Source organism: Cololabis saira, chromosome 5, assembly GCF_033807715.1.
Source record: "Cololabis saira isolate AMF1-May2022 chromosome 5, fColSai1.1, whole genome shotgun sequence".
NCBI classification, from domain to species: domain Eukaryota; kingdom Metazoa; phylum Chordata; class Actinopteri; order Beloniformes; family Belonidae; genus Cololabis; species Cololabis saira.
In genome coordinates this window covers 44,874,763-44,890,349 of record NC_084591.1, presented here as the reverse complement: position 1 = coordinate 44,890,349, position 15,587 = coordinate 44,874,763, and the positions used below count along the sequence as shown (strand labels likewise).

Sequence of the window (15,587 nt, the reverse complement as noted above, 5' to 3'; positions counted from 1 at the left end):
ATGAAGCATAAAACCAACAAGCCTCAAGAAAAACAACATCACATCTTTTCAACAAATCACAAGGATTTGATACATATTGTTTATTATATTTGCCTTAACATTGGAGGGAATGTAACACTATTTTTCTTCTTTTTCACAAAAATTAAGACAATCACAAAATGTGGCTTATTATAATATGATAACATGTGAGTACTACTTCAGTTTTGTACTTCTTAAAATGTGAAATAAAATTACAATAACAGCAAGTATGTCATGTTCAGTACGCAGTGTGAAGTTTTTATGAGGTACAGTAGAAATGACAATAGTGGATTTTCATTTATACTGTAATACATTAAAGACAAAGCCTCATTTTCTCAGTGAATACAAGCAGTGGATGCAAGCAGTGGATGATGATGATGATGATGAGGATGATGATGATGATGATGATGATGATGATGATGATAAAGAAAAACAAATCACTGTCTTCAACAAAACTCTACGACGGAGTATTGGGCCAAACTAAGACAATAAAAAAATTACGAGAATAAAGTCATAATAATATGAGAATTAAGTCGTAAAATTATGAGAATAAAGTCATAATGTTGCGAGAATAAAGTCATAATGTTGCGAGAATAAAGTCGTAATATTACGAGAATAAAGTCATAATTTATGAGAACTCTAACAGGAAGAGCTTCTTCTCCCTGTGTTAAAATGAGGAATATTGAACATCTTGTGAAGTTATATTTTGGTATTGGTTTCACAATTAAGGAAATACTTAATCTTTTGGCACATCAGCATCAAATTATTATCAGTATAAGGACTTTAAAATGATAGTGCAAACGACTGCGTCTATTTCGAAGAAGGAACCACACAGACCTGGAAGAAATTGCATATTTTGTGGAAGAGGAAAATCTTTATGATCACCCTCATTGTTTCCTGAGAAACAACAAAACCTCTTTGAATGGCAGCAGATGTAACCACCGATAGCCTTGCAGTCACCACTACTATACTATACTATACTATACTATACTATACTATACTATACTATACTCAGGGGTGCACACAAGCCGGGACTCGAGGGCCAGTCTACTGCACGTTTTAGATGTTTCCCTGCCTCAACACAACCCTGATAGACAAGGCTGTGTCACCAACAGAGTTGTGTAAACCTTGATGACATGTTGATGACGACCAGTGATTAGAATCAGGTGTGTTGAAGACAGGGAAACATCTAAAACATGCAGTAGACTAGCCCTCGAGTCCCGGCTTGTGTGCACCCCTGACTATACTATACTATACTATACTGTACTATACTATACTATACTATACTATACTATACTATACCAGACACTCCTCTTCCACAAAAGACGTATGTGCTCTTCCTGTTAGAGTTTTCATAAATTACCACTTTATTCTCGTAATTTTACGACTTTATTCTCATAATATTACGACTTTATTCTCATAATATTACGACTATTACGACGGGGGGGAGTTGCCATGAGTGCGAGGGCCCGTTCATCGCTGCTTGCAGCTTTCATTATTTTTTATTACTTTATTCTCGTAATTTCCATATTTTTTTTGTCTTAGTTTGGCCCTAATACTCCGTCGTAACTCTCTGATGTAAAGATATAAAAAAAAATTAAGTGTGCACGGCCCTCAGGCGCCAAGAGGTTTGTGGTACTAACTATTTATTTTTACTCAGTTAAGTAGCCATCTATGGGCATTGATACCATTCATCCTAACAAAGTAAATTAAAAAAACTACTGAGACTACTGAGTAAGACATGGAGATTTTACATATTTACCAACTGATCTGACCAATGATAAGATGCACTGAGAGGTCAGAGGTGAGAAATGACCTGATGACAGTCATGGTGGCTGACTCAGTCTCATCCAGTGACTCTGAGCTTCATTATGATTCTTAGCAGCATTTTAGTGCAAACAGAAAGTCAGCTGATCCTGGAGGGTACAATAAACTCTGAGCTCTGAGCTAACTTCTACCAACTTTTCAGTTAACTACTTTTTTTTCTCTTTTTTAACTGCATCATGAATAAAAAAGATATTTTTGTCACAACACTGTTGATTTCATGTTTATTTGTAAGCAAAAGTACTTTAACCTGTGTAGCATTTCTGCCTGCTGCATGTGACAGTGATTTTGTGTTCAGGAAAGTATGTTTTAAATGTGAGTCACTCACAAACGACAAAGACAGTTGAAAAAGTAGAGGTTTGGACATAAAAAAGTCTGTACAGCCTGTGCGCACTTTTGGACTTGTGGTTATCAACTACTGGCTAATATTTATGTAACATACAGGAAACAATCTTCACCACAGCAGGTGCTTCCGCATCCAGATGACTAACTGGAAGTTTAGACTGAAATCACTCTGACAATGACAGCAGCTCACACCAAAGCAGGCCTGAGGTAAACTTGTAAGTTGTGAACATGGAAGTTATTGTTATTCATTCAGCATTTACCATATTTTAACATGTGACAAAAAACATAAGCACCTTTTCTCCAAAGTGTTTAAAATAATGAGAGACCCAACATCCCAAACACTCACACACCTACATAAATATCACAGGATTTGAATTCACCGGTTTAAATCATTTCAGCATCATTAAAAGAGGTTGATCCCTCTGATGATTTTACACGTGAGATCATTAAATACGTTTGTGTAAAAACTCAAACAAGTGCTCATTTGAGAGTCTCATTTGTCTTTTAACTGCATAAAGGGCGTGAGAGTATTATCCTAAAAAGTATTCCTGATTGCATTTGCATTCCTTCGCTGCACTGTGATTCAAAGACAGAGGCCAAGTACATGTGATGGATTTGACATCCCAAAGGTCCATGAGATCTCTTGCCATACTTCAGTACAGAGGTCTCCAATTCCGGTCCACGAGGTCAGCTGTCCTGCGTGTTTTAGATGTTTCCCTGGTTTTAACACACCCTGATACAAATGACTGTCATTAATAGACCTTGATAAAGTGCTGACGATGACTTAATTGGAATCAGCTGTGTTGGAGCCGGGAAGTATCTAAAACATGCAGGACAGCGGGCCTCGAGGAACCGGACTTGAAGATCCCTGCTTCACTAGAATTAATAGTGCATTTGTTTGTTTGTTTGTTGACGTGTCACAATACAGTAATCCTGTCACAATTTAGCCATTAGTGAAACAATCGTTCACTTTGTGAGACAAGCGCCAAATTTTGCACAAAGTATGTTCTAGGTCTACTTTTTCAAAAAAGCCCGTTAGCCACGCAAAAAAAACAATATGGCTGCCGTTTTCCAAAATGGCTGCCACAAAGCCGTTTTTATATGTTTTTTGACCAGGAATGTGATTGGAAAATCCAATTTTGATTATTCTGACATCAAACTATAATCTTGGGACCCCCCACCCCCTCCCCCATTAGCCATGCAAATAAAAACAATATGGCTGCCATTTTCCAAAATGGCTGCAGGCAAAAGACAGTTTATATGGTTTTTGACCTGGATTGTGATTATATAATTAGATTTTGATTGTTTTGGCATCAAATTATAGTCCCCCCCCCCCCCTCCCATTTCTGTATCACATTTTTTCTAATCATCACAATTGCAGGCACACAGCTGTGTGCACTGGTTCACAGCTCTGGGCAATTGGTGGGAGTGTCATCCAATTCAATTTCAAAAATGATGGCTATGAGATACTTATAATAAATACAAATGGGAATGGAGAAAAGAGGAAGGGAAGAGGAGAGGAGAAGAAGGGTGAGAGGCACGGCCCAGTGGATCATGTCAGTGCCCCCCTGCAGCATAGGCCTATAGCAGCATATCTACCGCAAAGCTATATTTGAAACTAACTATTATAGTCTTGTTCTATAGCTGCAACTATGACTACTGACTCTAACACACTAGAGTTTACACTACCTAGAGATTTACCAACACTAACTAGAGGTTTACTAACAGCAACTAGAGGTTTACTAAACACTAACTATAGGCTTTACTAAACAGAAAGGTTTTAAGTTTAGTTTTAAAGGTGGAGGTGGTGTCAGCCTCCTTAACCCAGATTGGAAGTTGGTTCCATAGTAATGGTGCCTGATAGCAGAACGCCCGCCCTCCAAATCTACATTTGGATACTCTAGGAACTACGAGTAAACCTGCACTCCGAGAACGGAGAGCTCTGCCAGGAACATAAGGCACTATCAGGTCTTGCAAATAATGCGGAGCTAAGCCGTTTTGGGCTTTATACGCAAGTAATACAATTTTAAATTGGATTCTAAATTTTACAGTGCAGACAGTGCTTGGCAATACAAAGTGAAATTAGCCTCTCTGAAAGACCTGATCAACGAGAAAGTCACCAACTGCATTGATAGCACAAGCTCCCAGAATTGAAATTGTGGGCTATCTGTCCGTCGTTTCTCACACCAGTCTTCAAAACCTAAAGCGGGGCTTGTTCAACTTCTTCTCTGGAATAGTAGTCGTAAGCTTCCTTCTGGAGCTAGATGCAGCAAGCTGTAACTTGGTGAGCTTGGCATGTTCTTTTCACATGTGAAGCAGAAAGAAAGGACTCTGCTGTTCCAGAAGAAGCCACACCCGCCTCTACAAGAGCTCCTATCCACCCACTGTCCTGGAGCAGGGTACCAAGAGACCTCAAGGCAGCCATCTCTATGTGGAGACCCCCAAACATAACAAATTGATCTTCGCCATACAGTTCAGGCCATTGCCACTGCACTTGTTTCGCAAGTGCATAGATTGGTTGGTCTGCAGTTTATGACAGGGACCTGATCTGGATTCAGGTATTTAATAGTATCTCTGATTTTGTCCATGGTATGTTTTACTGTGGCAACTGAATGGGAGTGTACACACAAGGCAAGCTGGCAAAGACTGGTGTGAGACTGGGGCTTAAATACTGCTGGCATGATTGCCAGTGATTGTATGCAGGTGTTCACACTTTACAGGCAGGGAGCAGAACTAGACACACCCAGGCCAGACTGTGACACTGTAAGCACTTTCAGTGGTTCTCAAACTTTTTTGACCCTGACCCAAAAGATAAATTTGAAGATTGCGCGGGACCCAAAATAGTGAAAACAGCAGATCTACAAGCTCACAACGTGTCACGTAGCACTATGAGCTTGTAAATTGGCGATCATCGTAGACATTTTTTATAAATGTTTTTTTTTTAAAAGATTTTAATCCGGTTAAAATTTAGAAACTTTATTTCTAATTGAATTGCAACAGAAAACAGACATTAGTCAAAATTGGCCCACCATCTTGAAAACTGGAAGCCATATTTCATTTGTATTGACATCATAGAATTTGTTATGCCAAAACACATGCATTTGGATAAAGAGATCATTAAAATATGTTCAGCAATTCAAGTTCTACACTGACAACCTTTTTTTTAGCTTTCATAAGACAGCCATCTTGAAAAATGGCCGCCATCTTGAATGTTCAGGTGGCTAACGGGCTTTTCTGCATAAGTAGGTACTAGGCAATGTTCATGCAAAATTTGGTGCTTGTCTCACAAAGTGAACGATTCTCCTAAAAACCTGACTTAATTTCCCTCACTAATTAGGTTTGTTGAGGACTCAAACGCGGGAGAGCGGGAGGCAGGAGTCCACCAAAACAAAGCAAAACCAAAAGCGCTGCTGAGCAGGATCCAAAAAGGGCAGACCAAAAACCAGAACTGAAACAGGATCAAAAACTTGACATGCCACATGGAGGAAGGAAACAGTACGGACCAGCAGGGAGCAGGGGAAAGACAAGACTAGATATACAGAGGAGATAACGAGACACAGGTGCAGACAATCAGGGCAGATGGGAAACAGGAGGGACAGAACTGAAACACAAACTGGGGGAAATGTCAACCACTGACAGGCTCATAACACTTTTCCTTGACTTGATTTCTGAGCTTTTAATGAAAAACTGTCATTTTTATTTTCAAGATCTGAAGTCTTGTGGTGCTGTCAACTGTCGTAACTGATTGCTGCATCTGGTTCAGCCCTTCCTTTTTTTTTTTTTTTTTTACCTTGTCTGCACACATATTAATGATTGATACCATGATGGTAGAAACCAAAGGCATACTGTATATATGTGCATTATTACTATATTTAATATACATATATATACGCATACATATGCATACACATACATAAATATACACATACAAACCCAGTAATTTTTTTATTTTATTTATTTTTTTTTTGGGGGGGGGGGGGGGGGGGGGGTGACGACATCCACTGCCAATCCAGGAAGCAGGAACACACGGAGACACACGTCAAGCACTGGAAATCTGCAACAAAAAAACACAAACAAAACACAAAACCGACAAAACCAACACGGAGCCGACCAAAACACGAACAGCAATCGACCCAAATCTTGAGATCTGATCGCAGTCTGAGCTAAGCTACCGCTACCTAACCCCAAAAATCTGCCCATCAGCCCTTCCTCAAGGGACGGATCCCAGATGTCCCAACAACGCATCACAAAAACCCAACCCAGGGTGGGCGGAGGGGGCCCGGAGGAGGGTCCAGGCTAACACATGGTCCAAGTTCCGGGGGCCGTCCTCAAGGGACCAGGCAGACCGGTGAGACGGTTCGGGGGGTCGCCCTCGGGGCGTGGCAGACCGGAGAGACAGTTCGGGGGGTCGCCCTCGGGGCGTGGCAGACCGGAGAGACAGTTCGGGGGGTCGCCCTCGGGGCCGGGCCAACCGGCGAGACAGTTCCGGGGGGTCGCCCTCGGGGCGTGGCAGACCGGAGAGACAGTTCGGGGGGTCGCCCTCGGGGCGTGGCAGGCCGGAGAGACAGTTCGGGGGGTCGCCCTCGGGGCCGGGCCAACCCGCGAGACAGTTCCGGGGGGTCGCCCTCGGGGCGTGGCAGACCGGAGAGACAGTTCGGGGTTCGCCTTGGGGCGTGGCAGACCGGAGAGACAGTTCGGGGGGTCGCCCTCGGGGCCGACGACGGCGTCGATGCCAGCCCCAGCTAGCCGCTGTTCCGGTGGTGGTCCCGGATGCATCAGCCCCTTCTCCGGTGATGTTCCCGGACCCCCCGCAGCCAGCACCACTGACCCGGGTTCCCCCGCAGCCAGCGCCACGGACCCGGGTACCCCCGCAGCCAGCACCACGGACCCGGGTTCCCCCGCAGCCAGCGCCACGGACCCGGGTTTCCCTGCAGCCAGTGCCACGGACCCGGGTTCCCCCGCAGCCAGCACCCCGGACCCGGGCTCCCCCGCAGCCAGCACCCCGGACCCGGGCTCCCCCGCAGCCAGCGCCATGGACCCGGGTTCCCCCGCAGCCAGCGCCACGGACCCGGGTTCCCCCGCAGCCAGCGCCACGGACCCGGGTTCCCCCGCAGCCAGCACCCCGGACCCGGGCTCCCCCGCAGCCAGCGCCGAGGACCCGGGTTCCCCCTCAGCCAGCTCCTCGTATCCTGAGTTCCCCGCCAAGTCGAGGTTCCCCGCTAAGTCGTCCAAGTTCCCCGCCAAGTCGTCCAAGTTTGCCGCCAAGTCGTCCAAGTTCCCCGCCACGCCTTCCAAGCCTCACGCCAAGCCTTCCAAGCCCCACGCCAAGCCTTCCAGGCCCCACGCCAAGCCTGCCAGGGCCGCCGCCAAGTCTTCCAGGCCCCCGCCAAGTCTTCCAGGCCCCCCGCCAAGTCTTCCAGGCCCCCCGCCAAGTCTTCCAGGCCCCTCGCCAAGTCGTCTAGGCCCCACGACAAGTCGTCCAGGCCCCACGCCAAGGCCCAAGCCTAAGCCTCGAGGACGACCCCCCGGAACTGTCTCGCAGGTCTGCCCGGTCCCGAGGACGGCCCCCGGAACTTTGGCCGTGTGTGGGCCTGGGCCTTCCCCCAGGCTCCACCCGCCCTGGGTGATATGTCCATGAGGGACATCTGGGATCTGTCCCTTGAGGGGGGGTTATTTCAGTGGTTGACATTTCCCCCAGTTTGTGTTTCTGTTTTGCCCCGCCTGTCTTCCATCTGCCCTGATTGTTCACACCTGCGTCTCGTTACCCCCTTGTGTATATCTGGTCTTGTCTTTCCCTTGCTCCTTGTGGTTCCGTACTGTGCTTCCTGCCAAGTTTTTGCTTAAGTTTTTTGATCCTGCCAAGCAGCGCTTTTGGTTTTTGTTTTTTGTAAATAAACCCTTTTTTGTTGAACTCCTGCCTCTCGCTCTCCTGCATCTGGGTCCTCACCACACCAGCCAGACAGAAGGCCTGACAGAGCCCACCGTTAGCTATGGCAACCATCTATCAAAAGACTCCCTCTCTAATTCTGTATAAATCAGAATGTAAAGAATTACATTAAAAAAAGACGTAAAAATTCAATCGCAGTACAGTTGCCCTGGATGGGAGATTGAATTATGAAGACAAAAAACATACTTGAACCTGACTTTGAATATGTTTATTTCTGCTACGAAGTTGGACATTTTAACAGTTTTACCAGTTATTACTATGATGTAACCTTTCAGGAGCATGTTGCCTCCGTTTCCCGGTCTGGCTGGTTCGCTCTGTACAAAAATCAGGAAAATCCGACCCTACCTGACATACAACACAGCTCTTGGTTCAGGCTCTGGTCATGTCACGTATTGACGACTGTAATCCCTTGTTGGTCGGCCTTCCTGCTGCTCAGTTAAACCTCTGCAGATGACCCAGAATGCAGCAGCATGTCTGGTCAACCAGCCCAAGAGAGCTCATGTCACTTTGCTGCTAATATCTCTGCACTGGCATCGAGTTGCAGCATCAAGTTCGAAGCTCTGCTTCTGGCTAACAAAAAATCACCCAAACGGCTCCTCAATACCTTCACTCCTTCATCCAGAGCTACACTCCCTCTACCTTCATTCCTTCATCCAGAGCTACTCTCCCTCTACCTTCACTCCTTCATCCAGAGCTACACTCCCTCTACCTTCATTCCTTCATCCAGAGCTACACTCCCTCTACCTTCACTCCTTCATCCAGAGCTGCAATCCCTCTACCATCACTGCTTCATCCAGAGCTACACTCCCTCTACCTTCACTCCTTCATCCAGAGCTACACTTCCTCTACCTTCACTGCTTCATCCAGAGCTACACTCCCTCTACCTTCACTCCTTCATCCAGAGCTACACTCCCTCTACCTTCACTTCTTCATCCAGAGCTACACTCCCTCTACCTTCATTCCTTCATCTAGAGCTACACTCCCTCTGCCTTCACTCATTCATCCAGAGCTACACTCCCTCTACCTTCATTCCTTCATCCAGAGCTACACTCCCTCTACCTTCACTCCTTCATCCAGAGCTACACTCCCTCTACCTTCATTCCTTCATCCAGAGCTACTCTCCCTCTACCTTCACTCCTTCATCCAGAGCTACACTCCCTCTACCTTCACTCCTTCATCCAGAGCTACTCTCCCTCTACCTTCACTGCTTCATCCAGAGCTACTCTCCCTCTACCTTCAGTTCTTCATCCAGAGCTACACTCCCTCTACCTTCACAACGTGGCGTGAAATCAGCAACTAGACTCTTCTGTTTGCAGGCCGGAGCTTCAGGAGCTGCGTGCTGGCCTGCTTCCACCTGCCTGCACCACACCGCATTTTTTAAATTCAATTCATATCAATACGGTTCGTTACTAAAGATACATTTGCTGCCAGATTCAGATAAGTTTATTTGGATGTAGAGACAACCGGCTCCTGTTTCACTGGCAGGATTCTTACTTTAGTTTATTTGGAGTTGAAGGACCAAAGGACTCATCTACAGAAGAGTATTAGGGCCATGCAGAAGAAAAAATATTTGAGAGGGGAAGATTTTTTTTTATTGGGCATTTCGAGAAATAAGTCAAAATGTCGAGAAAAAAGTCGAAATGTCCAGATTAATGTTGAAATACAATTTCAAGAATAAAGTCGAAATTTCGTGAATGAAGTCAAAATTTCACCCTTTTTTTTAATATTTCAACTTTATTCACAAAATTTTGACTTTTTTCTCAACATTTTGACCTTTTCTTGAAATTGTACTTCTGTATCTCCATTAGGATGAGCAAAACAGTGAAAATCACATCTCTGGACAATAAACAGACCAAATTAACCAAAACATTAAAAAGCCACTTGTAGGTTTTTGCAGTTTGTTTGAGTGAAATCTTCATGACAGATCAGATGACTATATTAAAAATATACAATTTATTCATTTCATAATGTGAATATTAAGATGTATTATCATCAATACATTAAAATGGCTGCATGAAGTGTATGTGATGTGTGGAGTGTTGGACATGGGGCTGACATTAAGGTCTGACAAAGAGGAAGTTTACGCTGACTGTTGGCAAACGGATGTAACTTTATTTAATTCAAACCACAGGAAACAAATATCTCAAGGGAGAGTCCCCAAAAACTGTAGAGAAGGAAAGGCCTCATAAATATCCCTGAAGGCCTTTTTTTCTTTTGTTAAACCAAGTATTTGTACATGAAGTCAACTGACATACATCACTGTGATGGCTACTTTGACTACTGGGGGAAAGGAACACAAGTCACAGTAACTTCTGGTAAGTAAAACCCTAATATACATGTATTTCAAACAATTCAATACTTTTCTCTGATTTATAATTATATTTACATTAGTTTCATTAATTACACAACTAGGATCTACACTGTATGACATCTCTAGACACTTTTTGGGCATGTTCTGGTATTTCCTTTAAAGTCAGATAATTTAGTAAATTAAAACGAGTGTGTGAGAGGTTTTTGTACTAAAGTACTATAGTAACGTGTCACTGTGACAACTACTTTGACTACTGGGGAAAAGGAACGGTGGTCACTGTCACAACAGGTAAAAAACAAAACTTTTTGTTTTTACACCAGAATTTTAAGAATCAAACTGTATAATTTAGACTTTAGATGCATCAATGACATGTTAAAAAACATTGTTTAGTGTATTAAATATCTTCATATAACATTGTGACTGTGCTTTTGACAACTCAAGAAAATTAACAGTGGTAACCGTCACAGCAGGTCGAGACAGCTCTTTATTTCAATGTAATAATCTGAAAGTAGTAAATATCACATTGTAATGTTCAGTGTAGAACATTTAGCCCTCAGTGGCATCAACAGAGTCTTTGAGAAGTTTTTGTATGATGGATATGTTGAGACGCAGCACTGTGATTATGCTTTTGACTACTGGGGGAAAGGCACTATGGTTACAGTCACTTCAGGTAAGTCAAACTATTTTTTTCTTCCTTTAATGTGTAGATTTTGTTTTAAAAACAGTATTTTTCTGTTTTGGGGAAATACAGTTGATGCCATGCAGCTCATTAATTTCATTAATTTCTGTACAACAAATCTGTTATTGTAACGTCTAAACGTTGTCAATTTAAGAATCTGATTGTCTAATTCTAATATTCAATGGAAATATACCAGATATTAGATTTTTTTAGATTACATATAAAAGATTGAGAATGGAAACTATTAATCAGTGATCAGGTTTTAGTTTGGTGTAGTTCATGGTTTGTTTTACTGTGATGATGCTTTTGACTACTGGGGAAAAGGCACCATGGTCACCATCACCTCGGGTAGGAAAATGTCATTATTTCAAATCAGAAAAATAAACTTTAAATCTTATGAATAAGATATGAATGTTTGCCTCAACTATCAGTCAGCGATAAGACGGCCATCAGATTTTTGTCACTTGACAAAAATGTGTACAAATAACAATAAGAACCTGATATCATTGAATTCAGTTGGATTATAATGCTGTTTTAAATTAATCTTAAATTAAAGACTTTTAAAAGCTAACTACATAAAGGAAACAACAGGACCTAATGGTAGAGAGTTTTTGTTTGGAGTGTGAATAGACTATTTCTACTGTGATAACTGGGCTTTCGACTACTGGGGAAAAGGCACGATGGTAACAGTGTCATCAGGTAAGATTTATACTATTTAAAGTTAACACTGGGATTGTTTTATACTTTTAAATGTCCCTTTTATGTTAAAGTATAGGTTATTAACTTATAAGGTCTCAAAGAGAAATGTTCTAACAGCATTTCTACCGACAAAATCTAATTTTCTCAAATGCAACATTGTTTAAAACATTAAAATCTACATGTTTTAGCCAATTTGAATGAATTTCATGAGAAAGTGAGATTTATTTTTAATTTTTAAGGAGTTTTGCGTTTACTGTTAGTGGAACAGACTTTTTGTACTCAGAGTTAAGTAGATTCATCACTGTGTTACGCTGCTTTTGACTACTGGGGAAAAGGTACAATGGTGACTGTTTCATCAGGTAAGATATCGTTTCATTTGATAACACAAATGCAGAACATTTGTAGTATAATTATGCCAGTAACTCAGTTGATGGATAGTTATTTCTTAATATTTTTAAAATATGACAAATTACTGTTCAAATGGTGCTCTGAAGAGGAGTTCCCCTTTTAGTTTAATGTTTAAATTTTTTTTAAAGACTATTGAGGGGGATTAATATTAATATGACAAACAGACTGACTAAATAAAATGGGAAAGCAGCAATTTTCATTCACAGAGAGACTTTGAAACCTTCAACATTCCTCAGTTTTTGGTTCATGGTCTTTTTACATCATTGCATCAAACCAGTAATTTCACCTGTTATTTAAAAAAATTATGAGATATATAACATTATTTGAATTTGTTTTAATTTTCATTTTACATTTGTGTCTCCTGTTTCAGCAACTTCCACAAAACCAACGGTCTTTCCTCTGATGCCGTGCGGCTCTGGAGGAGGAGAAAAAGTCACCCTGGGCTGTCTTGCCACCGATTTCACGCCGTCCTCAGTGACCTTCTCATGGAACCAGGCCGGCACGTCTTTGACAGACTTCATCCAGTACCCTTCGGTACAGAAAAATAACGCTTATATTGGAATAAGTCAAGTCCAAGTGAGCAGACAGGACTGGGACGCAAGAAGACCTTTCCAATGTGTTGCAACTCATGCTGCAGGGAACGTCCAAGGGACTGTTGAAAAGCCAAGTAAGTCTTTAGCTAAGTCATTAATCATTGATTTTTAGTATTTAATTTCAATTTAAATCTACACATTCACATGTTTGTACGGAACTACTCAAAAATGAATTTTCTTAAATATTATTTATTATTTTTTTAAACAATAGTGTTGTAAAATCCCTCTTAACAGCTACTTATGGGAATTAAATTTAGGCATTTGGCAGTATAACCGCGATACAGCTGGTCTATATATCTAGAGAGAGAGATGTGTGTGTATAACCATTTTAATAATTTTTTTGATTGACCGTTTCTTAATTGAAAAATGTAATGAATTTAATAATTTTATAGCCAAAAAAAAAAGCAATGAGTTGCTTGAAGTCATAGTTATTCCTGATAAAAATAAGTAGACAGTGACTAATTACTAAAATCACTACTAATAATCAATAAGTACTTTGTATAATAAAACCTCTATAGCTACAGTGCAGTTCCCACTAGGACATCGATTTAGTGGGTTTTCTGAGAATTATTGTTTGAGTCAGAGTTTACGGCACTTTTGCAAATGAAGTGAAATGAACATCACAGAGAGAAATAATTGGATTCAATTGTTGGGGGAAAAATTCCACCAAACCGCGATTTTAAAAAAGAGGGTTTAAATGGGGCAGATGTGTCATTTTATTTTGTTCAAATTTAGTCTCGTCCTGTTTCCATCTTCACCTGTCCTGGACTGCAGTGGTGTGATCCGTTTCTTTCCATCGATCTGAATAATTGTCCTTCTTTCTGTCTCGATTTTCACTCTCTGTTTATAATTAACATCATTAACATTCACTTCAAATCTGTGTTTGCTTGCCATTCGATGTATATGCAGAAGTGAGTGTTAAAGCTCTGCTCTATGTGAAATAAAAATGAATATATAGTTTCCTCTGGATTAGTATGAACACTTTGGTAAGAAAAGAAACACGTTTTCCTTTAAAGAGCATCATCATGATGTGGTTATATTTATTCAAGTTAGATAACACGTATTAACTTGATTATATTGTCTTAACCAATAATAATCTGGTAAATCTTGATTAAATAATGATGGCAGCCTTTTCCTGGGCTTCTGCATATATATAAATATATTATTGCTTGCTTCTGCAAACATATATTTGTGTGTGTGTTTGTTTTTCAGACGTGGTTTATGAGTTACCAACTCTTACAACGGGTTCCTTCATTGATCATGACAAAGATGAGGCTTCCTTCTTCTGCTTTGCCAAAGATTTTTCACCCAAAAAATATGAGATCAGTTGGAGGAAAGACGGCAGCGAAGTCAGCGGCAAAATAGACGAGATCAGTTCATTGTCTGGGCAAAGAAAGGACACAAACGGAACGGTGCTGTACAGTGCAGCAAGTTTGCTCGTAGTGAAACACAGTGAGTTGAGTGAAGGTGTGACATTTTCATGCGTGTTTGAGGGGAATTGGGGAAAAACGAATTCAGTAAGGACAGCAAATGAGACCTACAAGGATTCAAGCAGTCCCGGTTCTGGTGAGTACAAAGTTACTTTTTCTGTTAAAAAAAACAAGAATAAATTGTAAAGGTTTTGCAAAGATTTCGGTTCAACAGCTTTTCATTTATTTTTCCTCAGGTTCTTTAGCATGTCCTAGAGCAGATGTGAATGTAAACATCATCGCCCCCAAAGCTGAAGACTTATTTGTAAAACAAAAGGGACAGCTTACATGTCAAATCACGGTCAACACGGGAACTGTGGAAAAGATCTGGTGGGAGGATGAACGTGATGTACTGGCCGGTACCTCAAAGTTTGTAACAACAAAAAAAAGCTTTGAGCACGTTCTTGACATCACATATGATGAATGGCACCAGGGAGTCACGCGCTACTGCGTTGTTCAACACAGAGACTGGGTTGGCCCGCTGAAGACCCGCTATCAGAGAAGTAACGGTAAGAACATTTGAATCCACTTTCAACAAAACAATATCAACAGCAACAAAAAAACGAATAGTCATTTATGATTTTAATGATTTTAATGATTTCATGATGTCATGATGGGTGTTATTTTAAATACTTCTTCTACTTTTTCTAATTTGCTTTTCTTCCTGTAGCACCTATGGAAGAGTATTAGGGCCATGCAGGAGAAAAAATATTTGAGAGGGGAAGATTTTTTTTTTATTGTGCACTTTGAGAAAAAAGTTGAAATGTCGAGATTGATGTTGAAATACAATTTTGAGAAAAAAGTCGAAAAGTCGAAAATGTTTAGATACCATTTCAAGAATAAAGTCAAAATTTCCCCTTTTTTCTCAACATTTCCACTTTATTATCGAAATGTTGACTTTTTTTCTCAACATTTCAACCTTTTTCTCGACATTTCAACTTTTTTTCTGAAAGTGCATAATGAAAAAAAAATCTTCCTCCTCTAAAATATAATTCTTATTTTTCTCCTGCCTGGCCCTAATACTCTTCCGTAAGCACCAGTGTGTTCTGGGTTTCCTGGCATTTGTATCCGTCACACAGAGTCTAAATGTTGTCTTGTGGTTTCAGGAGGAGCTGCTCAGCGTCCTTCAGTGTTTATGTTGCCTCCAGTAGAACACACTAGAAAAGACGTGGTGACCCTGACTTGCTACGTGAAAGACTTCTTCCCTCAGAACATTTTCGTGTCTTGGTTTGTTGACGACGAGGAAGCAGACTCCAAATACAAGTTCAGTACCACAAACGCTGTAGAAAACAAC

The 15,587-nt window shown here is 41.4% G+C and overlaps 1 gene segment (V, D, J or C); it reads left to right on the top strand.

The window, feature by feature from the left end:
* LOC133444454 (immunoglobulin mu heavy chain-like) overlaps nucleotides 1–15,587 on the top strand; it is a 45,008-nt gene that overhangs the window by 19,341 nt on the left and 10,080 nt on the right. The window contains 2 exon segments of the C gene segment in view: nucleotides 12,134–12,182; nucleotides 12,602–12,898. Coding sequence covers nucleotides 12,134–12,182; nucleotides 12,602–12,898 — 346 coding nt within the window.